Consider the following 26,932-nt stretch of genomic DNA (forward strand, 5'->3'; position numbering starts at 1 on the left):
AGCATACCTAAAGAATAGGAAACTCTAGTGTCATGCCTTTTGAGAATTCAATGTGACAGAAAGCCCAAACCAACCCATTCTGAAAAATCAGTGTGAATAACACACGGCTCAGGCAGCTAGTTCATTCAAACTGAACTAAATGTAGAAACTTTCAAGTCCTTGTTCACATCCTTCTAATAAAAAGGTGTTTCCCTTACAGCTTTCCCAGGCAGATGCCTTTGTGCTGTCATTGCTAGGATCTTTGGCAGTTATACTTGCAGATTTAATGGGAAAGAAGGGGATAAAAGAAAAAAATCCAAACATTAAAAGGTTGAAAAGCTTGAAAAGAAACTTTGTACTCACAAAGTACATTTCTATTGCAGCATTGCAAATGCTGTTTCCCTACACATGGTGTTTTAAAACAACATTTTTAGAGAGCTCAGACATGTTGGCTGTGATTTCCAAAGCAGCTTATGAGAGCCAAGTGGGTCTCACGAAAGTTCAGCAGAGGCTGAACAGATGTTTCTTTCAGGGTTCCTGGAAGTCATACTCTTACTTTGAAAAACTGTGAAATACTGCCTCACACCCACTTACAACCATTTATCTTTTATGAAATGCTCCCAGGTCAGAACCAACACGTTTTATACACCTTTCACTGAAGTAAATGACTATTGCAGGCAAAACTTCAACTCTTGACTGCCCATCAGGCCAAATTGAAGAGAAAAGCAATGCCTAACCAGAGTAACTTTCCATGGCCAGTATGAAATGTTTCAATAATAAGTTAAACAACAGTATTATCTCCTTATGCAACTACCAGACAACTTTCAAAGCATCAGTGTTACTGATTCAGTTTCAGTGAAGAGTCTCCATGGCTGTAACACCACAGCCAGCACACCTGGAACAATTTACACTCCAAGTCTGCAGGAGTTTCATCTTCTCCAGTGCAACTCCTAACCTAGAAAACACTCACTCCTTTTACAGCACTTGCACCTGATTTGGAAGGAGAGTGACAGATGGTAACCCCTCTGCTGCAGATCTGCCAGGTGAATGTTATAGACACAGAGCACACAGTCTGATGAGCTGGCACACAACACTGGTGAAGCCACACCTTGAGTAACATGTTCAGTTTTGGGCCCCTCACTACAAGAAAGACATTGAGGTGCTGGAGCATGTCCAGAGATGAGCACCAGAGCTGGGGAAAGGTCTGGAGAACAAGTCTGATGAGGAGTATCTGAGAGAACTTGGGGTGTTTAGCCTGAAGGACTACCTAACAGGATTGTCAGGAGACTGTAGAGAGGTGGGGGTTGGCCTCTTCTCCCAAGTAACACCTGATAGAAAAAAAAGGCCTCAAGTTGCACCAGGAGAGGCTTAGGTTGCATATGAGGAAACATTTCTTCACTGAAAGGGTTGTCAAGCATTGGAACAGACTGCCCAGGAATGGGGCGAAGTCACCATCACTAGAGGTATTTAAAAGACATGTAACATGGGACACTTAGGGACATGGTTTAGCGGTAGACTTGGCAACGTTAGGTTTACAGTTGGACTTGATGATCTTAAAGATCCTTTCCAACCTATATGATGCTATGAGTCAGGCCCAGCTCTAGGCCTGAGCTGGATATTGCATGGGGAAGCTGGATTGGAAAGCATGAATCAATTTAACCTTAAATCTGACAACAATTTTACTCCTACTTACTATGTTTCAAGAATATTCTGTTATTAAAATGGTGTGCCCATGTTACACTGGTACATGCATCGTGTCATAACAAAAAACAATGCTCTTGGTAGTCAGCACTTCTCCTTCACTCCTGTATCCAGAGAAATAATGACAAAGGAAGAACTGAAGCCAAAAAACTACTTCAGTAAAACACAATACGGGAAATACAGGCAACAAACAGAGCCCAGAGCAGGCTCAGCCACCTTCTACAACTGCCCTTCATAGCAGACAAAATGAAAAGGTGATGGCATAGCCAGCTGCACCCAGCAGGTGCAGTGAAACTCAGTGCCCAAGCCAGGATGATCCACAGCAGATGTGTGAGTGCAGCAGTAAGCACCACACTGAACTGCCTCTGCCTTTAGCATCTGGGGAGGGTGGGTAATTTGAAGACTTCATTTATGCCAACTGTTTCATTTTGCCAGCTTCTCCTTTCTACAGGGGCTAAGGTGCACACAGGCATCCCTGCACAATTACTCAAGCATCCTCACAGAAAATATATTTCCACAAAATGGATATAAAAGCTTTTCCCAAACACTGTTTCCAAACAAAGGGGTTAAGAAACAACTGACCCCTCCAGCCAACGCTGCAGGAGGCTCCACCAAAGGTAGCAGCAAATTCTTCCATCTATTGACTCAAGCAGTCCTGTGATTTCAACACTTTCTTTTCTTTCCCCTCTCATAGTGATATGAATATGAAAATAGAGTCCCAGAAAATAAGCGAACCTTAGAATAATTGAAACTGCTGCTTCAAAAGAGATGTACATCAGAGGTGACACACTCAAGGCTGTTTCCCCATAAAAGCTCCATGAAGCCAGCTTTGTGTATTAGCCTGCTAGCTCAACCTTGACATGCTACCAAGATGCTTAGAAAAAAAACCTCCCTCAGGAAAAAAAAATAAAGCCAAACAAAAACAAATCAAAAATATAAGTGTAAATGCCCACTTCAGAGTCACTTGATTAAAATGAATTTTAAAATATATGCTGTTGTCAAAGCACTTCTCTAAACAGTCCTTTCTGTTCTCTTTTCCACCTATTATTAGATTATAGCAGCCAGAGCTTGGATAAGAGGAAAATTGGTTTGCTCCTGACCTAAACAGCAAGTTACCTCCATCAGAGCACTGCTCCCCATAACACAAAGAGAGCTTCACCTCCAGAAAAACCTTATGTGACAAATCAGCTTTCTGAGAACACCTCTCTGAAGCATGAAGATATTAAAATAGCTTCCCATAGCTGATCAGATCTTCAACTTAACAGGCCTCAGGGGTCACCTTCATTTTTACAGTGGAAGGGAGCTTTCAAGACAAATGGGAGGGTTCCTCCTAGAAGAAAAGCAGCTTGTGGGAGTTTCTCTTTAGTGTTTTATGTATAGAGAAGGATTTGTAGAGTAGAAAACCACCAAATTCAAATTTAGTTTCTGACCACTACATCTATCTGTAAGTGATGCCTACCAGAAACTGGTTATAATTTCTCACACTTATTCATGATGCTGAGCCATACTGTGGCTTCACTGGGAAATGAAGCAGAAATGCTCATGAAAGTATCAACAGACACAAAGATTAGTCAAACATATCCCTTTGCAACCGTAAAAACTGAGTGCAGGCAGATCATGCACACACTTCTAAGTACATGAAAGGTTTGATTTTATACTATTTATTCTTCTTGCATTTCTTGCCCCCCTGTGTTTCAATCTTAAGTGACAGGTTTATATTCTCAGCTCTGAAGTTCATCCCAGTACTCTTCTAGGATGAGTACTTGCAAAAAAAGCAGAACTTGCATTAGCAGGGGGGTTGGGCTGGATGATCTCTAAAGGTCTCTTCCAACTCCCACCATTCTATGATACTATAGAGCCAGCATGGTTCCTGCCTTAAGGATCAACTTAACTGCATCTCCTCTGGGGTCTCTTTATCTAGTTCTCATACAAAAGGCAGGCTCACTTGTAGAGATAGAAACATGCAGTGCAGGAAATCATCCAGATTCAAGGGCTTGCAGTGATGAGAGGATTCAAGAAAACACAGGAACTCGTAAATCTTAAAGTAACTTTGAGTGGTAACTGGAGAGCACAGCAACAACACCTGCACTGCACTCTAATGTTTTTATTTGCTTATGAAAATTAATTACCAGAATTAAGTGGAATACCATTAATTTCAGGCCCAATCAGGATCACACCCTCTGTGGGCAGTTACTCAACCATATGGCCAGCTTTCTCGTGGTCTGTTCCAGCTGCAGTAGTACCAGCTACTGGTAACATTTGCACAAAACAACAAAACACAAGATAAGGAATTTAGAGGAGAATGAAAGAAGATAGAAGACAGATGTGAAAGAATAAGAACAGGTCTGGGAGAATGGGGGGAGGGGATGGGGAAAGAGTTTAAAGGAACAGCAATGGGGGCAGGGTGGGGGGGAACACAGAAAAAGGAAGGACAACACAAATATGATTCTAGAAAAGTAACCTCAAGACATCTGTGTCCTGACCACTTTTAGGTTCCATAAGGAGAGGAGGGCTAAGATGGCACATACATTCTGTGATGGGGGTGGCCCTTCCTGCTAGAAAGGATGATTTTTTTAGTTACTCCATATTTCCCCCCTTTTGTGTATTTCTTTTCAATGTTACAGAAAGATGCAGAGTAAGGAAAAGAATTGCAAATGGGAGTTTATCATTATCCAGGATACAAGGATTTGCACACAGACATTCATATAGACTTTGAATATTGGATACAGGCTCCATTTTAATGAGGATATTGGTAGAAAAAGAGGATAGGTTTGCATTTGAGTTCAAATTCTGCAAATAAACACAAAATAACACAATAGCTGCACGTTATTTACATTTTTCTCAGTGCCTGAAGGCAGCCTAAATCATTGCAAAATACTGATCTCACTAATTAACTGACTGTAGTCTGGTGGGTTTTGTACACTGGGAGTTAAGTCTCCACTGCTGAACTCTCCAAATTCATATTTCTGCGGGAACCAGGAGGTCAGCAGAATTACTGATGGAAATTCTATTAAAATTGAAAGTGTTTGGGAAAGGAAGATGGCAAACACACCCTGAACATGCCATTAAAAGATACAGAAAATTAAATTAATCAGCATATAATTTGGAAGTTGGGTAGCATAAGGTTAGAGGTCCACCCATCCAGCACAACAAGGGGAGTAATCTTAATCTTCACTGCAAAAGCTGGGAGATTCACAGCAAGTGAGGAAATTCTTGTTTTTATTTGGTTTTATCTATCTGTCAGCCTACAGTGGAAGTGAAGGAAAAGAAAGGCTACAAAAGTAAATATCTGCAAGCTAGAATTCCTTTGCTCCAGCTATGTAAAGGCAAACCCAGTAGACAGATGCTGAAGCATAGAAACAAAAACCATGCCAGTTTTACACATGGGTAAAGAATTCTAGGGGAGACAAACTGGAGAAGGGCAGATTCCCACAAAAAAAAAAGCCATGAGAGGGGGGAAAAAAAGTCCCCTGTGGGGAGGACACTGGGGCTGAAGCCCACACAGTTTTAGAAACATCTGATGAGATCACTAGAGACAGACAGATCCAGATAGTACACTCAAATACCAGTAATTTGTTGGAGCCCTGAGCCAGAACTCTACACCTTGACATCTTTGAACTTTATGACAGTTAGATCAGGATGCATATTTAACAATTCTGACCTCAACACTGAAATATCTCAGAAACTGAGGGATGTACATCGTGGCTGGTGCCAGGCCTTCCTCCACTTGCAGCTCTCCTCCTCTATTGCTATTATCTACCCTGTTTCACACCTGATGATCACAAGGAGACAGCTTCTGCCCCAATTGCCACATTGCAGTTGGTGCTCCCACGCTGTGGCCAGTAGAACCAGCCCCATATGCCACTTTTGTGCAGACTTGTGATTTCCAAACCTCCCCCCACATACTGAAAGAGTTGGGGTTGGGGAGAACAGACCAGGGGAGCCAAAGCAATCAAAATAATGGTCTGGCTTCAGGACTGGTCAAGATAGTGCAGAACATTAAGCATATATGTCAGTGCCAGACAGCAGGTGTGGAAAAAGTAAGAGACAGATCAAAAAGGCGTGAAACCCAAATTTCAAAGCAACTCTGACAGGAAGATATGAATGTGAGACTGATGGGCAGAGGCAGACTAGCAGTTTTTTCTAATACAGCCCATATATTTTGGATATGCTGAACTGAATGGAGCTGCAGCAAAGCCACGCACCAATGAACTCAAAACTACTCAGACCAGTGAGGCATGCGTCATCCCGAAAGAAAACATATCCAAGGCTAAATTTGTAGAGAAAAGAGCCAGTGATAACACAGAATGATACAAGCCTACACAATTTTAGACAGCACCAGCCAGACGACTGAGACAGTCAGGTTCACATTGACTATTACACCGTAATCAAAAGAGATAGAAGGGCTATCAACTCTGAGACCAGGGAAAGGGGAAGATCTTACACTTAAAGAACGAGATGATGTTAATTCTGTTCCTGTGACTATCACAGACTTCTAGTATATGTTTTAGACAACAAATACAAAACCTATTTTTATACTTATATATATATATTTATGTATCTCAAAAAGTTGTTCATTCATCATCTTTCAGTGGAGTGGAGGGTGCCAAACACTCTACGTGGTTTAATTTGGGGCAGACATGTAGACAGAGAAGACTCCACTAATTCACTATGTAATGACTAGATTTCATGGTATTTTGAATGCTGAGGAAATTAAGACCTTGACCAAGCCATGTTAGCACAGGCATTAACTGTAACATATGGTACCTCCTTTGATATCAATAGATGTGCAGTGTTCATGTGTTTATAATGATGCTTTGCTAGCATTTGATGCTTAAATAGTTGTCAAGTTCCAAATTAGAATGAGAAGGAAAATAAAGAATGAATTTAAAAGCATGTACAGTTTTTAAATACATGTGCTCAAGCTCTTATTACTAAAATAACCTCTGACTTTATCTGTCTGTATTTTGGGAAAGTGCCGCCACTATACTGGAATTCATTCTAAAACTGCTGGTCATATTCTACATTACAGCAGTATCATAACCTCTAAATGAACAAGCAATTTGGTGTTTAGCAATAAATGGCATTATATCAAATTTGAACAGACACTAAATATTCCCTGGAAACATACATCCTTGACAGTCTTCATAAAGCCAGGAAGCTAATTTTGTCCAATGTTGACAAAATGGCATGTAACAGTAGGTTAATTATATAACTATGTTTAGACATCCACCATTCTGAATTAAGATTTCTCAGCAAGAAATTACAAAGAATTCTTATCCAGTTGAACAAAGGCCATTTTTCCAATGAAATCACTTATTTTTCAACTACAGTGTAAATCAGATTATGAAAACTCATCGTTCAGAGCCAATATTTTTCATGGATTTAATTGTAACTGACAGATATATAACCCTTGCTAAATTGGTCTACTGTGGGTAGTTCTTACAAGCCCTTCATATACTGCCACTACCAATGGCTGGCAAATTTAAATGCAAAGTTGCCATGCTAGTATAGACCATCTAGCTCCCCTGGGAGGATCTAAAAAAAACCCACTTCACTTCTGTATTGTACTCTGATAAAGAATTGATTCTCTACTCTCAAAAGACATGAAGAAGACTATTTCATTTTTCAAACAAAGTAGAAGTATTTATGTATTTTTATCTAATTTTCCACATTTTTGCTTAAGTAGTTCAAGGCATTTCAGCAGGGATGTGTGTACCTTGCATGATATAGGACTACATACATCGACAGAAGAGTACTTAGTATGACAGGATTTATATCAGAAACACCACCAGTCATTAGGAAACAGGCAGTAACAAAGATGGCAAAATTAAGTACCTATTTGTTATCCATCATCAAACCATCATAAGAACCAGTGAATGGGACAACACATAGCACACTTAAGAAAATCAGTAAATCATATTAGCAGTACCCTAGCTATTGTTTGATAAAGCATAAATGAAAGTAAATGTCTAAAACACAGAAATAGTTCTCCTCGCCCTCCACTCTGCCCTGGTGAGGCCTCATCTGGAGTCCTCTGTCCAGTTCTGGGCTCCCCAGCTCCAGAGGGACAGGGAACTGCTGGAGAGAGGCCAGTGCAGGGCCACCAAGATGATGAGGGCACTGGAGCATCTTTCATATGAGGAAAGGCTGCGGGACCTGGGGCTGTTTAGTCTGGAGAAGAGGAGACTGAGGGGGGATCTCATTAATAGTTACAAATATCTAAATGGTGGATGCCATAAAGTTGGGGCAGCACTTTGTTCCTGTTGTATCCACTGACAGGACAAGGGTTGATGGACAAAAGCTGGAACACAAAAAGTTGCACTTCAACATAAGGAAAAACTATTTGACTGCTGAGGTGAGGGAGCCCTGGCCCAGGCTTCCCAGGGAGGGTGTGGAGGTTCCTTCTCTGGAAGTCTTCAAGACCCACCTGGACACATTCCTGTGTGACCTGATCTAGATGGGATCTGCTTCTGCAGGGGTGTTGGACTGGATGATCTCTAAAGGTCCCTTCCAACCCCCACCATTCTGTGACACTACAAAATGGAGTCTAGTACATATATGCTTACCCAAGAAACACATCTGATAATTCAGGTTCCCTTCAGTTGTCTCACATAGGAGATTTCTGTCATTCTAACATAAAAAAATTGACAGGATCCTTGGAAGAGACAAGCACTTAAAGTTGCTGTTGTAAGTGATGTAGTATTATAAAGAATAAGCTGAACAGAACCTTAGGAAAAAAAACATTTTGCATGAAAAAGGCTTCCTACCATGCTAAAGAAAAATAGCAAATTAGAATGCTGCACAGCAGCCACTGTGAAAAGGATGTCTTTTTTAATATGACAATATGATAAATTATCTTAAGTAGCACATTAATGTCAGGAATTGAACATAATCTAACTTCTTTCCAGTGACAATATTAAATGGTTTTCACACGTCTTTTCTACTATTCTGACATTAAATTTAATAACACCCAGAGAGACCACAAAAATGATTCAGGTTACAAGTATCATACTGTACTGGATCATTGCCTTTTAAGTAGGATTCAGCTAAATGATTTGGACTCTGATGTTTTTGGCACTTTCAAGAGAAAGGTATCTAATTTGCTATGTAACATTTATCAGTATCCAGTGTTGCAAAAATTACTTTCAGTATCCAGTTTGCATTGGTAGTGGGATTCTCCCTTGTGTGCAAGAGTTTAATCATTGTTGATTATAGGAAACACTGGTCCCAGACAGATCAACAGTTCTACTTCATTCTTTTTAAAAACACTCAACTTTCCTCTGCTTGGTATTCCTGAATATTGACAAACCCTGCAAGCACTTTTGAGAGTGTATAACATTTTGCACCCTTAGCAAAGAAAGTTACACAAACGGCTTAATTAAAGATTTGCATCGCAGAACATGTCCTCACAATCCTGCTGAAATCATTACACAGGGAAACTTGGTATTTGTGGAATGCAAAAGAAATGAAATAGACATTTATTTCCCATCCTCTAAGACAATACTTGAACAAATGAGAAATGATAAATAGAAACTGCAAAAGATACATACATACAAGCTCTCTGCTGTAGTAAGCCTCTAACAACAAATGTATTCAACCATAGATGCCATATAGCAATTTCACCACTGCAGGACTGTATGGTATGCATGGAGATGATGATCTGAGATTAAGAATAAATTTAGATGTTGAGCTCAAATAATCAATAATTGAGTTAAAGTTATTATCAACTGGCCATCACGATCCCTACATTTCTGCCTCCTCCAGCAGTTCTGACAATGCACAGTTACTGCCTTTGCTATAGGCATGCAGCTTACAAAAAGCAAGAATTCAAGCCTCTCCTCTTCCCCAAACACCCATGGAGCTCACAGGTTCAAGAGAAGGTCTTGTAAGAAGTGCTAGGACCTCCCCAGGACAGAAACACCCAAGACGGTCCTAATGCTGCCTGTGCTCAATTAAATCTGTTCTTTAGATTGAATTGTCCTTTTACCTACTTTAGTATAACTCCTATTCATGTGTTTAAAATCAAGGAAAAGGACTTATTTCATGGGGAAGCTCTCCATTGAATCAGTGCTTTGGCACAAAGAGTGTTTCTTTGGTATGATAAGCTGGTAGTCGTGGTAGGACAGCTTTGAAAGAGCATATCAAATAAGGAAGGTAAAATTCCAGGAAGAGATGTTCATTTGTTTGGTGAGGTCTTTTTTCCAAAGGTTTAGGCTTACTGGCATCTAGGTCTGTACCAGAAGCAAAATGAACACTGTCCCTACTTCTGCATGCTGGGGTCTCAGGATTTATCCCCTCCCTCAACACAGCCACAGCAACGGGTCCCCTCTGAGAAGGTAATTTAGTGATAAATATATGGGGGAGGAAGCAAAATCTTTAAAGTTTAATAGAGGATGGTAACAACTGAAGAAATGTAAAGATATTACCTCAAGGAAGGCCAGGAAAGAAAAATAAAGTAAAAATCAATGAGTGATTGTTGTGAGCCTGAAGAGGAACATGAATTTATATCACATACTGTAAGAGACCAGCTAAAACTACAGCTGCTTAAACTTCTTGTGTCCTGAACAGTCAATAAAGCATTTCTTTAGAAGCTCAGACTCATGATAACAAACCTAATGCTGTAGCTTCCACAATGGCAGGTAAAATGGGTTATGGTCATGCCTGATCTCCTTACAGTTTATCATTTGTGCATGTATAGTTAGAGCTCCTTTTCTTAGCTTGTATTAATCAATATGAAAGTTCATCTGCCTTTTTATCCCTCCACAGTTACTTCAGTGTCATGCCATCTTTTTCCAAGTCTTCACAGTCAGTTTTAGCTTTGACTGCCCTCAATACACAGCTTCACCACCTCATCCATACTATTTAGGAAGACATCAAACAACATGGACCTCCATATGATACTACTTTTAACATTGCTCCAGTGTGAAATCTGCCCATGTTTCCTATCAGTTATTGAACACATGACAGCTGTGGGGTTTAAGAAACCTAGGTCAGGGTCAGGGCACATGTGAAAAGCATCTCCAATATCTGAACACCCTCTACCAACCAGACCAACCCTATTCAAATGCTCACCGACTCTTCCACAGAATGCTAGCTAATGTATGTGTTCCATCTGTTAAAACTTCATCAACTGATCCCTACTATATCACATCAATCCCTGCCCACTAATTTATATCTCCATTATTGTTTCAACCATTGGTTGCCTGTTCTGCAAGTTTAGTTTAGTTGTTGTAGTATTCAGCCCCTAGTCACAATAACTGGTATTTCCACAGAGTTGACATATCATTCACCTTTTCAGCTTTTTATAAAGGGAGCCACGTTGCTTCCATTGAAGTATCTTAGACACTCCATGGTTTTCCAGGCTGCTACTCTATTTTGCAGTCTCACACAACTTACACTCTTAAATTTTATGTCTTCAGCCCCTTCACAGTGAGAAAAGGAACGATTCTCTCTGGAATCTTGTCCTGCTCTGAAATAAACCATTTTGACAAGATAGGAATTAAAACTTGTCAAACTATCTGTGCTCAGAGAAATCACCCCCTTGAGGAGAATAAGGACAGGTCCTCAGAGGGTCATTTGCAGTTTAGTAAGGCAAAGTAAGGTGGGAATTAGGCTGTCCATCTGCACTGTTACATTCCTACCTGTACAGCAGAAACCAGCAAAGAAGTAGTCCTCCACATCATAACCAATCATGACAGAAAACACAGCAGCAAGCTGGGAAGTGAAGAAAAGGCTGCCCCACCAGCTGCTTAACCTACTGTACCCACACAGTAATGACAGGGTGAGCAACACTGCTGGCCTGGGAACGATCACACAAACTGAGGAGAAGCACCATCCACAGCCACAGACGCAGTGGTCAGAAAAAGTGACTCCAGAATCCATCACTGATTCTGTCCCATATGTGTATCTTGTCCTTATTACTGGACAGGCTGAAAGAAAAAAAACTGAGGAAAAAAGGTAACTAGGATTGTCAAATAAAAAGCTGTTAGAAGAGGAAGGACTGAAGTTAAGAGGACTACAACACATCTGCCAGCGTTTGCTGATTGTACTCTCAACTGCTATGATACCTAAAGCAGAGAGGAAGAAAGGTAACTAATTTATTACCACTATCCTCACTATGAGATGCTAGCTGACTAAACCTTGACCAGCAGAAACTGGTGAAAAGGAAGTTATCATGGAGAATGTTACTGCACAATGGGGTAAAATGTTACTACTTGACATTGCTCAGAGAAGTAAAACTGTGAGTGCTTAGTATGAAAAGAATACCTATACAGGACTGACACCTCTCCTTCGTCCACAAGCTCTAAGAATTAGGAGTAAAGATATTTCATTTGTGTTGGCTCATAATTCTTACAAAAAGTTGTATTTCCAGAGCATTTTTCTAATAGGCAAACGCCGTAATTTATAAAGATGGAAAAGATGAATGGGTTAAGAGAGATGTTGAATAGGTATTGTGGTTTTTAAATTGTGTATCAGAGAAGATGTCCAGTTTCTTCCTTTCTTGAGGGACATTTAAAACTAGCAAGCACAAAACACCATCACCATTTGGATGGTCTAAGTCTTAACTCAAGAACTAAAAGGCTGATTCATTAGCAGAGAGCTCTTATCCTCTCCAGCACAGCACAGGATTCTTCCCAATTTTGGTCAACAAGCAAGTGGTGAGAAGGACACAGCTGGAACCCTGGGCCCAAACAAATAGTATCTTTAGTTCTCAACTGAAAACATTATTAAACGGAGGCCTCTGAGGGTCAGATGTATATTGTTGACCCATAAAGTCTGGCAATTCTTGATGTAGTGTACCAGGTAGGAGAGAAATATCACCCACCTTGCCAGCATGCTACATATATATCCCATGTTGGAGGGAAGCTCACATATCTAAGCAGCATAGCTGCTCAAGGTCCTGCCATACTCCTTGGCATTTTGGTAGAGGCCTTCCCTTTGAAAGCCTTCTTCTGTGCTCACTAATGAAGAAAGGAGGTAGACCATATGACCCAAGGCCTCTCCTACCATCTGGAATCATACACTTGACCTTTATTAGACTTTGTTGATCTGTTTGAGGGCACCAGATAAACCAGAGCTTTCCACGAGGCACAAGTTGTGCTGGTAAGCTCCACTGGCCACCCTCAAAGCATAGGAAAAAGGCTTAAGTCTCTTGGATACACACAGCTGCAGGTACACAATTGCAATGAGGTGCAAAGGTGGTTTTACTGAGCTGCAGGCACAAGGACACAGAAGCATGACTAAAGGTCTTCCAAAGTGAAATGCCACTCTCCCTGTTATTCCCAGTGCCACGGCCAAGTGCTAAGCCTCATGGAGAAGAAGCAGGTACAAGAACTGTGCTCTGCTAAAACACAGATAGAGGGCATATTCCTGAGAAAATCCCCCTCCATCTGTGAATCTCTAAATTACTGCACCATGTTTGCTGTATTCCACCATTTAATACCACATTCTCTTTTCAAAACATGTGAAGAACCGGAGAAGAAACCACGTTTTCATCTGTGAGTTTCCATTTGCTTAAAATAGCCCAAATTACTCCTTTGTTTTCCATTTAGCACAAACTCACTGACTTAAGAAATGCAAAGTATTCTCTGTAAGCAGCAGCTTAGAGGTATTTAGGCTGCCAATCCATGTTGATTTCTATGGTTTCTCAAGGCCCATATTTTAGCTCTCCTATGCACATTATATACTTCAATTCTATCTTCAAATGCTAATCTTTTGTACCCTATGTAAATAAGTATTCAGACTCTGCTGTGTGGGTGATCAAACAGTTATGAATATGAATAAATGAGTTGTATTTTAATTGATTTTAAATCAAATTAGCACAAATTTTACACTTTTAAAGGTGCTGTATTTCCTAAGTTAGAGAGGAATCTGTTTCCGTACTCCTGATTTACAATGACACGTTAAGTGGAGGGAAATAAAGCCCCTTCAACGTATCTCCTTAACCTCAAGCAGAGAGACAGCACAAGCACCAGTGGCTGAGCCTTACTGGTAGTGCAGAAACTACTTCTGCCAAAGGTGAACCCTGCATGTTCTTTGGTCTAGATGGATGATATCACAGGAAATTTGCTCTCTTGCTTTAATAGAAGAAAGGGCAAAACAACCTTTGCCAACATTGTTGTCAGTGATGTTAACTGGCTTCAGGGAAGCTGACACTAAGAATGAATCTGCTCTGAACCTGCCAACTCTTTCCAAAGTCAACAGGAGATAATAGCTCTCAGGTACATTCAAATGGATGTGGCTATCTCTCTATCCCAAGACCCTTCCTTTGAGCCTATCCAACCCTGTTTGAAGCTGAAAGCTTCCAGCCCTGTACAAATCCATCTAGAAAACTATTTCAAAAACATCAAAATCCAAAGTTACCTTTCCAATGCCAGGGTTGTCCTTGATTTTGGACACAGCTCTCAGAAGGCATGGTGGTGCTGGGGGAGGACAGAGCTGCAGGATGCCACTAAAGTTAGTAGCATAAATAGAGAAGTCATGTGTGTGTGGCAGGGGCGGATGGTATTTCTTTCTCTTCGAAGACAGGTTAAGCTTCTGTGCTGCTCTGTATAAAAGTAATAGCAAGAAAGGACAATGTTACTAGGGTGTTAATGGGAATCTGGACCAGACAAACAGATGCTTATTGTCATCACTGCCTGCTTAGCAAATCAAGTCATTGCATTCTAACCTGATATTATACGGATAAATCATCAGGAGACTAATAGAAGGAAATATGGGGGAAAAAAAATACTGGCAAAATAGTTAATTTCTCCTCCATCAGAGTTTCAATTATAACTTGACTCTCCCCTCCTTTCCCCAGCAGCTTGACAGCTGAATCCTAAAATGCTAAAATCCCACTGACGTAATAAAAAGTCAAAATAACCCCCTTGTTACTGGCAGGACCAGACAGACTTTGCTGGTGATAACACTATAAAAGTGTTTGTACTCTACAAGTTACTCAAGGCAGAGGATAACACTTTGAGTCAGCTGAGCTCAAGATCCTCTCTTGTTCGCTGCAATGAAAATCCTTAGATAACAGAATTTCCTTCAAGACAGATTGGTTTTTCCTCCTCAATTCTATTCTTTCACATTAGAAGGGAAAGTTATTAAAAGGACACGCTTTAATGTTCTGGATGATAATGATCCTGCTTTTGAAATGCAGAATTTCAACACATAAAAGATGAAGAAGAAGGAAAAATTAAAACACACAATTAAAACTGTAGCATTCTTTCTTGTGCACAAGAATAGGAACGTAAACAGTTTTTCTGCTATTCCCCATCAGCAACACCAAACAGTATGGCAAGAACAAAAACAGAAACTCGACTCTACATCAAAACCCACACGGAAAAAAAACATCCTGCAGAGTTTAGTAGAACAAATATATGTGTTAGCAAGCACACGCTGGGTAACTGGGGGTGGCAGTGAGGGTGAAATCTCAGCTCTGCCAAAGCCAAGGAGAGCTTTACCACCCGAATAACAAATGAGAGCCTAACCACCTGAATAACAAACACGTGTGATCTGACACTGTGATCTGACACTAAGACTATCAGTAGATAGCCCACCCTCAGGTACACATCACAAAAGCATCCAACACGCTATCCCTTGGCATTACTTTGGATGATTGTTAAGCCAACAAAAGCGCAAAGCATTTCACTGTCAGAATCTGTGGGCAACCTCAGCCCATGCTACTGATGCCAATGGGTCTTTTGGGGATAGGCAACTATTCTGGTTCATGCTTAAAGTATAAAAGTTTGTCCCTTTGGACAAATCAGTTTATAAACACATGATGACAAAAAGTCTCTTTATACAATGGTCACTTTCTATTTTCATCATGCCCTTTAGTTTAGGATTTCCAAGTACTTTTCAGTGAGATCAAATTGGCATTAACACCTGTGAAGTATTATAAGCAACAGGCATATGGAGAGACTAAGGCAGTACTTTGCTGTCATATCTCATTCAAGGCATATCAAAACCTCTAATCATGCCACAAATCTGGTCATCAGGAAGCCTCATGCTGAGTCAGCTTGGTAAGTAAAAATGAACACTGAGAGTAGGAGAGCTACACAGTTTCTTCCAGCAGCACTACTGGTTTCAAATGAGCTACAGTACAAAGAACTGGTTGTCTGAGGAGCAAAATTACTCACTTGGGTCAAGATTAGACAACTAGCCAGTACGAGGGGTGAAACTCAATGCAGATCTCCAGAATTCCTAGCCCTATGCTCTACGTTCCCAATCTTGTGTGTTCAAGTCCTGGACTTGATTAACTTTTAGAGATGCAGACCCTCTATGTGCTTCCTTCTCCTTTTACAAACACTCCAGTATTTAGAAAAAGAGAGAGACTCGTGTGATGAAAAAAATGAGACTAGTTCCAAACACAGATGGATGCAGAAGTCACTGTCTTGTAAGAGACAAGTTGGGCTTTTACATCTGAGGAAAGGAGCAGCTTTTGACTCCTGCTGCATCCTGAAACCAGAAGGAACTGCATCCCACAGTGAAGCAAAACACTGCAACCACAGGTTTACACAGAACCTTTGGGTTTTGGTAGCAATGAGAACTGATTTAACTGCTTAAATCTCAAATACCTTGCTAATAACTCATTTAGTATGAAAACAAATGCCTGAAACACGACACTAGACAAACAGTTGCACTATGGTTGCAGCTGCATATTAAAACCATAATGCCCCCTGACCTATATGCAGCTTTATTGTCTAGCAAAGACTCTCTACCTGTTGGTACTCTCATTGTGGAGCTCAAGATAGTCATTACTCTCTATCTCCAAGTGCCAATTAACAATTGTAGTCATTATTTAATCATCTCGTTGATTAATAGGAAAGATAATGTTTATTTCCTTGTTTACATGCTAAGAACCCTTGTTGAAATGATAAAAACTCCTCAAGAGAATGTCTTCAAAGTGCAATCAAGATATACATTAAATCCTGATGAAATCATTATTCTTTCAACAGATCCGGTGGAAGGAGTTCCTCTGGGAAACGTATGTGAAAGAGAATGAGATACCAAGGACAAATTTTACTCAGGAATTGGGTATTCAAGCACCTAACTAAGCACTAACACTCAATGAGTCAATGCACCCAAAAAGACCAAGCTATGCAAAGTATATAAACAAATGAACAGAAAATCCAGGCTTTTTTGAAGTATAGCATCTCCCAAAACAGCTCAGTAATAGTTTTGGACCATGTCAAAAAGTAGACCTAAGATACCAAATCCATTGCTACTTGTCTTAACTTCCACACCAAGACAGAACAACTTTCAAAGTGGTTCACTTCCAACAGTATTCATACATTTTCTGCATCTCCACTGTTCAGAGGATAGTGCCATATGCTAGCTAAAGCAATTATCTGCTCTAGTGCTGATAAATCCTCTTCCTATGAGTCTGGAATGCCGTGATTTTACTAAGAAATTTGGCAAAGGGACTGCTGATGTCCATGCAAGATAACAGGAAACTGAAAAAGCAGAGGAACTGGAGTAGCTGTTGTAGAAAATAATCAGTGCTTTGATGGGCAACAAGCCAACTGCACTAATAATGATGCATGTGGTTCACATTTTAAAAGCATCTCTTCTCAGGTAATAGTGTACAAAGCTTAATTACAAACTCTCTGTATTTGAGTGAAAGAATTTCTTTGTCTGATATTAAAATCAGACTGTTTCTGGAGTTGCAACATCACAGACATCTTGTAGCAACATTATACTTGGTGGCACCCCAGCCAAGCACTTGTTAGGCAAAAATATGGGCCAAGCTGGTTTGGGCACAGGGCCAACTAAATGAAACAAAATCCAACCTTTGCGAAACTCCTTACTTCAGTACAATTCAAGAGTATGTGTCTATAGAGAGCCATTTCTGAGACACTCCAGAAACCCAGAGTGGCTGGGTTTTCTGCAGTCTTTATCCAACAACCCATTACTGAATTTACATCTAAGTTTCCAGTTTCTTACTACACCATTCCTTTTCTCTAGGGAAATTTGTCCCATAAAGAAAGAGAGTGAAAGTTCTCATAAACTGGGTTCTTTTTGTCTCACACCAGCTCATCCCAGCTCACTTTCTGTAGGAGCCTAATTGAGTGCCATGTCTATTTCCCAATTTGCTGCTTTTTCTCAAATTTAATCTTGCACAGGAGGCCCTCACACCCATCTTCAGCAACATACAAGGCTGCCTGACCTTCTCCAATATCAACTTCTGTTTCCTCATGGGAAAAATTATGATCTATAGGGAATACTATGCAAAACTTAAACACTAAAGCCAGTTATCTTCCTGGGCATTTAGAAAGTGATATGTCACAGCTTTGACATAAACATACACTTTCCACCTTCCTTTGCTTTCCCCATTCAACCTCCAACAAGCACTCCTACAAAACATTCCTGCAAATGAAACTAAGCTCCACACTCTTATGCCTTCTTTCCAGCTGAGGCATGAGATGCCCTTGTATATTACTTTTACCACTGACTGTGAGATCTACTGTCTGCATTTTGTGTAACTCTTTCCATCTTTAATAGAAGATGTCTTTTAAGACACTCTGGAGAGTTCTTTCCTCATAGCTACGTGTCAGGGTAGAAAATAAAACTAATATATGGCACATGCAGGGGCACTCAAATACCAAGTGACAAGGGACAGTCTCTAACCTGCTCTTTTCCCCCACAATTTACAGGTTACTAGGCTTTCTGCCATGCATGGATGAGACCGGTGAGGAAAACCATAGCCAGATCAATCGCATAATGTTCAGCATCTAGGGAATAAAACAGTGCAACAAGAGTAGCTACAAAGCCTGCCCCATTAAAAAAAACATGCATTTTTCTTATTTTCAATTTTGCCTGCATAGTTAACAGGGCATTTCAAATATTCTGATGTACAGCAAGCTGCTTCTAGCTTATGCTCACTGCACACGTTCTGCATATTATAGCTGTGAAAGTAAACAGCACAATTTAAATCCCTGAAGAGCAGTGCTCCTTCTGGGCAAGAGAAAACTAGATTTGAAACTTTCATAACTATGCAAAATTGCAAGATTTTTGCTTAACAGTTTGTGGAATTGATTAAGCTTGGGAAGGAAGTGTGATGTGAAATATAGTCTGGGACACATATTAGAAATGGGTCGACTGAGACAGATATAGAGGATTTAATTGACACAACAGGTTTATAGACAAACTGCCACAAGCCAGACATAGAACTAGGAGCCTTCTTTGTTATTATTAAGCTCCACTAGCAAAAATAATTTAACTTCTGCACATTCATTTCAGCACGAGACATTACATATTAACAGTTTTAGTGTTATTAGCCATCCTCGTCTTTCAGAGATCACTGTTATTATTCGTAACATGAAAATGCTTAAAGGCTTCACTGAAAGTGTCAAGGTCAAACAAGGGTACAGTCCATGCCTTAAATATCCTGAACTTTGAAGTTTACCCAAGAGTTTTCATTTGACCTGGACAGCAGGGGACTGGATCATCTTCCTTATGAGGAAAGGCTGTGGGACCTGGGGCTGTTTAGACTGGAGAAGAGGAGGGAATCATGAAGGGGGATCTCATTAATAGTTACAAATATCTAAATGGCGAGTGTCAGGAGGTTGGGGCAGCACTTTTTTCTATGTTTATCTAGCAACAGGACAAGGGGTAACATGATGAAGTTGGAACACAAAAAGTTCCATCTAAACATAAGAACAAACTATTTCACTGTGAGAGTGAGGGAGCCCTGGCCCAGGCTGCCCAGGGAGGGTGTGGAGGCTCCTGCTCTGGAGGTCTTCAAGACCCACTTGGACACATTCCTGCGTGACCTGATGTAGGTGACCCTGCTTCTGCAGGGCGGTTGGACTAGATGGTCTCTAAAGGTCCCTTCCAACCCCTACCATTGTGTGATTCTATGATTTTTCAATCCTGATTCTGAACTCTCTGCAAAGCTTGCAAAATTCTGGTTTACACTGGGAATCAGTCTACTCTAAAGCAAGACTTTTCCAAGCTTTCCCAATTCCCAGTCCAACAATGCACCACTCCTCTGCCACATAACCAATATCTCAAGCCTTTCCCGCTGCAAATCAGCTGCAAAGGAAGCAGTGGGAAACTCATGGTCTGTCATTGTAACTGCAGTTCCAGTTATTGTTTCCTTAATTACTCGTCAATACAGACAACAATTAGACGGATGTCCTACAACACACCCTCCAGCACTCTGTCCCGAGCCTTCTGCAACTCACAGAATAAACTTGGTTGGCATTATTACTTTTATTATTGCTATTACTGTTTGATTTGTGGTTCTAAAATTAGAAAGGCAGCACAATGAAACAGTGCAGTTGCCACCCAAAATCCCAAGCAAACTCAAAAATAAACAAGGTATCCATTTCCACTGACAGCATTCAACCTGCAGAACTAAATCTGGTTCTGAAAGATACATGCTAAAGAGAAAACTGAGAATGTGTAGATCTGTCACAAAGGTTTGGAAAGGACTGGCACTGGCTCTACTCCACAGTAAATTCTGTCCAAATCTATGGTAAATTTTGAGATTATGGTCTGTCTACCCCTTAGAAAGAGGCTTCCTGAGATGCACATACAGCTTCAGGAGGATATAAAGGCTTTCCTCACCTTAGTGCCCTTACACAAGTACAGCAACAAACCTTTCATTGCTTAGCTGTCCCAGAAATGTCTATTGAAAAAGCACTGCCAAGAAGAACAAACAATTAGCATTCTTTATATCAGTGGTTCAGCTTCCTCAATAAATAATTATTTCATCTAGACCACAATGCATAGCCCTGAACAATAGCTTTTTAGAATGGGTGATGATAATAAAGTTCAAATATGAAACCATTATTCTGAAACATTCCAAAATGTCAAACCACATCTAGTATTGGGAGGATATTACCAAGCTAACATTATGAAAGAAAGTACCTCCAATATGAGATTAGGCTCATGTCTTGCCTCTTGCACGTAGCATAATCTTGCAATTCAGGCTTGAATCTCAGCTTCTCACTTTGAGCGACCTCTTAATTTTCTCTTACTATCTCTTATTAAAATCAGCAAGGCAGAAATAAAAATCAGCTATGTTGACATATTAGGAACATCATCTGCTCACAGCTGATCAGAGAAGACGGGTCCAAAAGGGATTTTAAGAGGTTATCTACACTTTCCCAGTGCTCCATGGTACAACAAACTTTACCTAACACATTCCAATATACAGCTCTCCAACTTATTCTTAGAAATCTCCAGTGAAAGCAACTCCACAGCCTCCTGGGGCAATCCATTCCAGTTTTCAACTGGTCTTACTGTTAGAAAATTCATCTCTCATGTCTCTCAAATCTGACTTGCTGGAATCCATGTTCCTTATTTCCCTCCACCGTCCCAGCCGACATGCCAAGGGGTTTATTTCTGTCTCCTGCAGCAGCTGATGCCTGTATGAAGCCCATTACCACGCCCCAGTGTCCATCATAGAATCATGGAATGGTAGGGGTTGGAAGGGACCTTTAGAGATCATCTAGTCCAACCCCCCTGCAGAAGCAGGCCCACCTAGATCAGGTCACATCGGATCCCTCCAACCTTTCCTCGGGTCAAGCTTCCTTGATTTTTTCCCATCCTTGCTGCCCTCCTCCTACTCTATTCACACCTTCATAAAGTATGGAACCAAGGTTTCATGCAGCAGTGAGCAGTAATCAAGACTCACCTGAATTCAGGCACCACACAGAAAGACCAGGCAGAGCCACTTTGGGATAAACTCAAAAAGGCCTCTGGAAGATGACAAGTTCAAACAAACCTGACATCAGAAGAGCTTCCTCATGCTGTACAGCTCCAAATGCTGATCCCTCCTCTCAGCTACATATTGCTATTTACACAGCAGCAACAAACCAAGCTTATCTTCAAGCATTCAAGCAATTTGCATACAGGAATTCGAGATGGAATTTTCACAGCTCTCCTCCATAATTTTTCCCAGGTTTGAGAAACACCAAAAGGCAGATCTTCACAAGTGCTGACTGTTACACTCCAATCATTTTTTCTATTCTTCCAAACCAGTAGTTTCAGAGGTTTGCTGCTACAGAATTGTCATAAGTGACAGCAGCTCCATATTCTCTTCATCTTGCAGATTTTAAGACACTTTTCTGGCCAAAGAATACCACTTCGGCAGCCAGGACAAGGGTTCAGGAACTGTTTTATATAGATAGATATACAAACATACACACACCATCCCTCTAGAATAACAGCTAGTCACAGCAGCCTGCCACATACCATTTCCAGCTCTGTTCACTAATGATGTTAAACAAAGCAAGAGCAAATGAACATATTGCTGTACTTCCATACTCACTGTTTACAATTGTACCATATGACAAACTGCTGAAAACCTGTGTAGGTTAATCTTTATGTAAGCAAGATTGTCAACACCTAATACAGAAATATGTCAGTTCCCAGGCTGCACACTGCATAGATAGCTCTGTATTGAAAACACAGCTGCCTGAATGCCAGCAATATTTCCTCATTCTGCTTCACGAACTAACTGAGCTAAAGCAGGCAGAACCACATCAATCTAAGCACACTCCTGAGGCAAAAAAAAAAGCTGGGCTTATTTGCCAGTAAGAGTTGAGCTAAAGAAAATTCTAGTCTCATCTGTATTCTACCAAGAAAAAAGGTAATAAAGACGTTTTTAAAAGTGCAAAGGAATGAAACACAAACAATGGTGCTAACTAGCACTTTGGTTTAAAAATAATTACTTAAATAGATCACTTAAAGTTTTGCCATGGAATATCAGCTCCTGGTACACAGAAAGAAGCCAGTATCAAAACAACTTACCAGGCAAGAAATTGTTTTTTGCTATGAAGGATATTACATTCCATGCTGTTCATCAAAAACAACCTGGATATGAGAAGCAAAAGCATTCTGCTCATTCAGGCTGCTCCAAGGAAGAAACAGGCACATTTGTGAACAGAAAGGATAAAATACTCGACTGAAATCATGTTCATCTGAAGCACTGAATTCAGGCAAATATGAGATGGGAAAGAGAGGGACTGAATGACAGAGAGTATTTTCCCATTCTTGATTACAATACATACTGTGACTGTAAAGTTTCCTTTACTATAAAAGCTCTGGGGTGGGTTATGCTCTCTGGTTGCCTTCCTTTGACCCAACATCATCCCATCCCATCACACAAACATACCTTTTCCATCACCTCCAGCTCCCTCAGTTCTGCGGTTTAGTGCAGATGTAGAAAATCCATAGAGGATCCATTCCTGCTTCAGCTGGGTTTTATTTCAGATGCTTAGTCAAAGGCTTGACACCTCTACTGCCAAGCAAATAACTTCTCAGAGGGACATTTACTTATTCCTGCTGTTAGTGAGTTAAATGGTCACTGACAGCACTAAATGATGCAGCGGCAATCGCCCAAGTACAGAAGTCGCGTGCCCACACAATGAGTGCTTTTGAACAGAGGAGGGAGACACATGGGCTTCTTAAAGCCCAACGTTCCTGTGATGTATTTAACTGACATCAGTTCTGAAACTATATTTCTCAGAGGTATAATGGGCTGAAATTGCAGCACCATTAAATATTGCACTTAGCAGGAAAATGTGTGCACGTTCCAGCACTGCAGTTGGAGAGATTTGACTATTTCAGACCCAAGATGATAACTTCAGGTTTCAGCAGAAATAACCACATCCTGAAAACCTGCTCAAGACACAATACCCAAGAATATTCTGAAGCTTGCCCAACTAGCTTCACTAATAACATTTAGATTAGATTCATTTTATGCTGATTAACTTCTACTGAGTCATTTCCTCCCAGTAAAAACTCCTCAGTGCAGTGCTTCTTAATAACTGAGCTCCACCACTGAGGACACAACAAAGCAGAGAGCAACCCCAAGAGCATCACTCTGTGGTGACCTGCAAAGCAGCACTAACTGATATTGAGTGAGGTACTGGCCTCTTTGAAATGTCCTGCCAGCTTCAGAAATCCAAAATCCACTGCTATTTCACAGAGAATTTACAAGTACTTTCAGAGTCATCCTGCAGTTGATCAAGCACTGCAGCTATAGTGCTGGTGCAATATTTTGGCTGGACATTTCGTTTCTGTAATAAATGACAACGTGGGATGCCTTGTTTTGCCACAAGCACGAGCAAGCAAAACGCTCTAGCTGAGAACAGTGCCACTTGAAAGTCCATCTGCCCTGCAAACCACATCCTGCACACAGTAAACTGTTACAGTGACCACAAGTCAAGCCCTGTGAACGACATTAACTATCAGTCTGATTTTACTGCTTCACCTGCCGAGTCTGTCTTGTCTTAACAAAGTATTAAAATAGTTAAATACGTTATTGGAAGAGTCCAAAAGTCACTAATAAAGTTGCAAAACAGCTGCAAACTGTCAAATTACATCCCCACAGGAAAGTCACCGTTATCATTTTACCTATGGAATGCTCCCTCCTACTGCAGCAAACCACCACTGCAGCTGCCACTGCTACCGAGCTGAGAAGCCCCAGATAACAGAGTCATGGCAAACACTGGTGTTCAGGGCTCTGGGAACCAAAAAAGCAGGCAGACTGGGAGGGCTGGAGTGAGGGATGAGGCAGCAACAATCTGCATCAAACTACCTAGAGCAACTCAAAAAGTCACATCTCCTGAGTGGCTCTCTCTGGTGCTCCAAAACCTCCTGTACTACCATTCATCAAGGTGCTCAGGGCTGACAAAAATCAGCCCTTCCCAGAGGCCAGTATCACATGATAAATATCTTTAAAGCATCTGGTCAGCAGGAAACACTGCAAGTCTTTTGCTGTGCCCCAATTCTTCTTTTGCTATGAATGTGAAACAAAGACCCAGAACATTCTCTCCAAAATCCCAACATCATCAAGAGGTCCCCACATCATTAGATCTGTTTTCTTTTCTCTTCCATTGTCTTCTCCTTTTCATATTTCCTGCTAATCTGGTTGGCACTACGCTCCCACCTTTCCTTATTTTACCACAACCAGCACAGCCCAACCTGCTTCCCCAGCCCTGTGGCCTGTGCTATCCAGATGCTCCTTCCAAACGTCTCCCTGACACTAATGCTTTGCACCACCCTTCCTTGGTTCAGGCTATGATTTTTAACCCTCTATACAAGGGAGCTTTGTCTTCCAAGGCAATGACTCCTAGATGCTATGTGCTGTTTCATATGTTCACCATCACACCCTCTTTCTCAGACAACTCCCTTCGAGGCTCTCAAATCCTCACCACAGACTCTACTCCTTGGTTGATCATTCAGTGCCTCCTTCCTCTAATTAAATAGAGATATCCTGATCACAGATCTATTGGCCTTTGGGACATTTTTCATGTTTTCAGCAGCATTCTAACTCAGAGGTGCCAATGTCCAAACTCTACCTTTCCCCTCCTCTGAGCTACTCCAATCTCTTTACCTTCTCCATTTGCTGAGCTACAGCTCTGTGTGTCATCTCTGTTTGCCCCATCAGTCTCCTAGTTATCATGGATGACCTCTTCATAGCAAGGAGCCTGGCTTACTATATGCTGATCAATCACAGTATAAATGTATGATGCAGTATTAGCAATGATACCAGTAATGATGTTCTGCAGTTAGACATCCTGTCCTGAGAGTCATTTCTGTTTCCAAGAACAAAGCCTACTAAACTCAGGCTTATCTCCTAATTTATCCCCTTTACAGGCTAATGTGAAATGGGATATTCCTAAAGCACACACTGTTTTGTTTGTCCTTAATTATAGGCAGTATTATGCTGCCACAGCAACTAGGAAAGCTTAAGCTGCCCTAAGACGATACCAGATCCTGCACAATGCTGCACACCCTGCCCTGTCTCACGTCCCCACATAGCACAGTACTACATACAGGTCATGTTTACTCTCCAGGGACAGCTAGCAACCACATTCCAGCAGCCATGGCATGGCGCTGGCAAGATGAGGTATATCCTTTGGTGGCACCCGCTCCGTCTCCATTTGCACATCTGCATGAGGGCTTTCTTGCTCTCCCCTGCTCTATGCAGAGAGGAAAAGGGGGCCAGGAAGGCATTCCCCTCTCCAGCATCATGCAGTGTGGAGGACACTGCAGCAACCAGGCTGCTCCAGCCCCTTAGATTCACAGAATCATTACGGTTGGAAAAGACTTTTAAGATCAAGTCCAACCACTCACCTCACACTGCCAAGCCCATCATTAAACTAAACCATGTCCCTCGGCACTTCATCTGTGCATCTTTATCTCTAGGGATGGTGACCACCTGGGAAATTCATCGAGGGGAAAAGTACCTGGCTCTCCCTGGATGTTCCCCTTCCTCTGTGCATCTGTAGCTCTCCTATAAGCCACACATTGTTCGGTCATCCCTCCTGACCATCTTCCAACAGTAAGCAAATGGTAGCAAGAGAAAGTGGAGCACTACAGGGCATTCAACAAAGAAGGGTTAACACACTAAGTAGCTGCTGAGCTATGTTAATGCTAGAGAGCTATCCTGACCCTAATGAGCCTCAGCTCCTGTGATATAGCCACAGACCCTGTGATACAGCTACAACACTGTGAAGTAGGGACAGACCATGCATAGGGTTTGGATGTATCTGCCAGTAACACAGTCTTAACTGGGATGAGCTAGTACCCTGCTTTCCTACATAACTGAATTTTCCCACATCATCTCAACACAGGATTTCTTGTGTGTGGGTTATGCTTAATGAGGAAGCTTTAACAAGTGACTTCACTTCTTCCCTTGACCCATCGCTGACCAAGAATTTACTAGTTACCTATAACAATAGCAAGCGCTTCTCTTTCAGCCTCACAAACCAGCTTAACTACCACAGGTCAGCACAAAAAGGTTAAACTCAAGACCCAATGAGTAATGCTTTCTTCACCTTTTGGTGAACTACTGCTTATTCATAACCTAGTTATTCACTTTATCTGTCAAAAAGACTTAAATTGTGCCAGCTCTGCACAAAGCCAGGACAACAGTGCATCCCAGCAGGATACAGGGGAAAAGTTTACAGCTGTTAAACACAGAGAACTGGTGAACTACATTATAAGCCTAGCAAAAATGTAATTCCTGCTTTTAACAGGACAGAAAATGACAAGCTGAAGAGATTTAGCTAGAAACATCCTCAACGTGGCAACTTAAATAAAAAGTAAGTTTCATTTTCCTGTGCTTTTTACCCCTGCCTTAAATTCTGAAAGCACTGATAGTCATGGAATAATCAGGTTTAACAGGTTAGCAGTAATATGTGCCTCAAGTGTTCCTAATACATCATAATCTTCTTTCACAGAATTTGCATCACTGTCAAACCAAACTACTGACTTTCGGTTGATGCTTTTAACATGT

At 41.1% G+C, this 26,932-nt stretch overlaps 1 protein-coding gene across 4 annotated transcripts in view; it reads right to left on the minus strand.

Annotated features, from left to right (window-relative positions):
- Nucleotides 1–26,932, minus strand: part of KIF26A (kinesin family member 26A) — a 123,831-nt gene that overhangs the window by 17,367 nt on the left and 79,532 nt on the right. For all 4 annotated transcript variants that reach the window (XM_061998252.1, XM_061998253.1, XM_061998250.1 and 1 more), the window contains one exon: nucleotides 14,047–14,230. In XM_061998252.1, coding sequence (XP_061854236.1) covers nucleotides 14,047–14,230 — 184 coding nt within the window. The remainder of the gene's footprint in view (nucleotides 1–14,046; nucleotides 14,231–26,932) is intronic.

Source organism: Colius striatus, chromosome 6 (genome assembly GCF_028858725.1).
Source record: "Colius striatus isolate bColStr4 chromosome 6, bColStr4.1.hap1, whole genome shotgun sequence".
Taxonomy (NCBI): domain Eukaryota; kingdom Metazoa; phylum Chordata; class Aves; order Coliiformes; family Coliidae; genus Colius; species Colius striatus.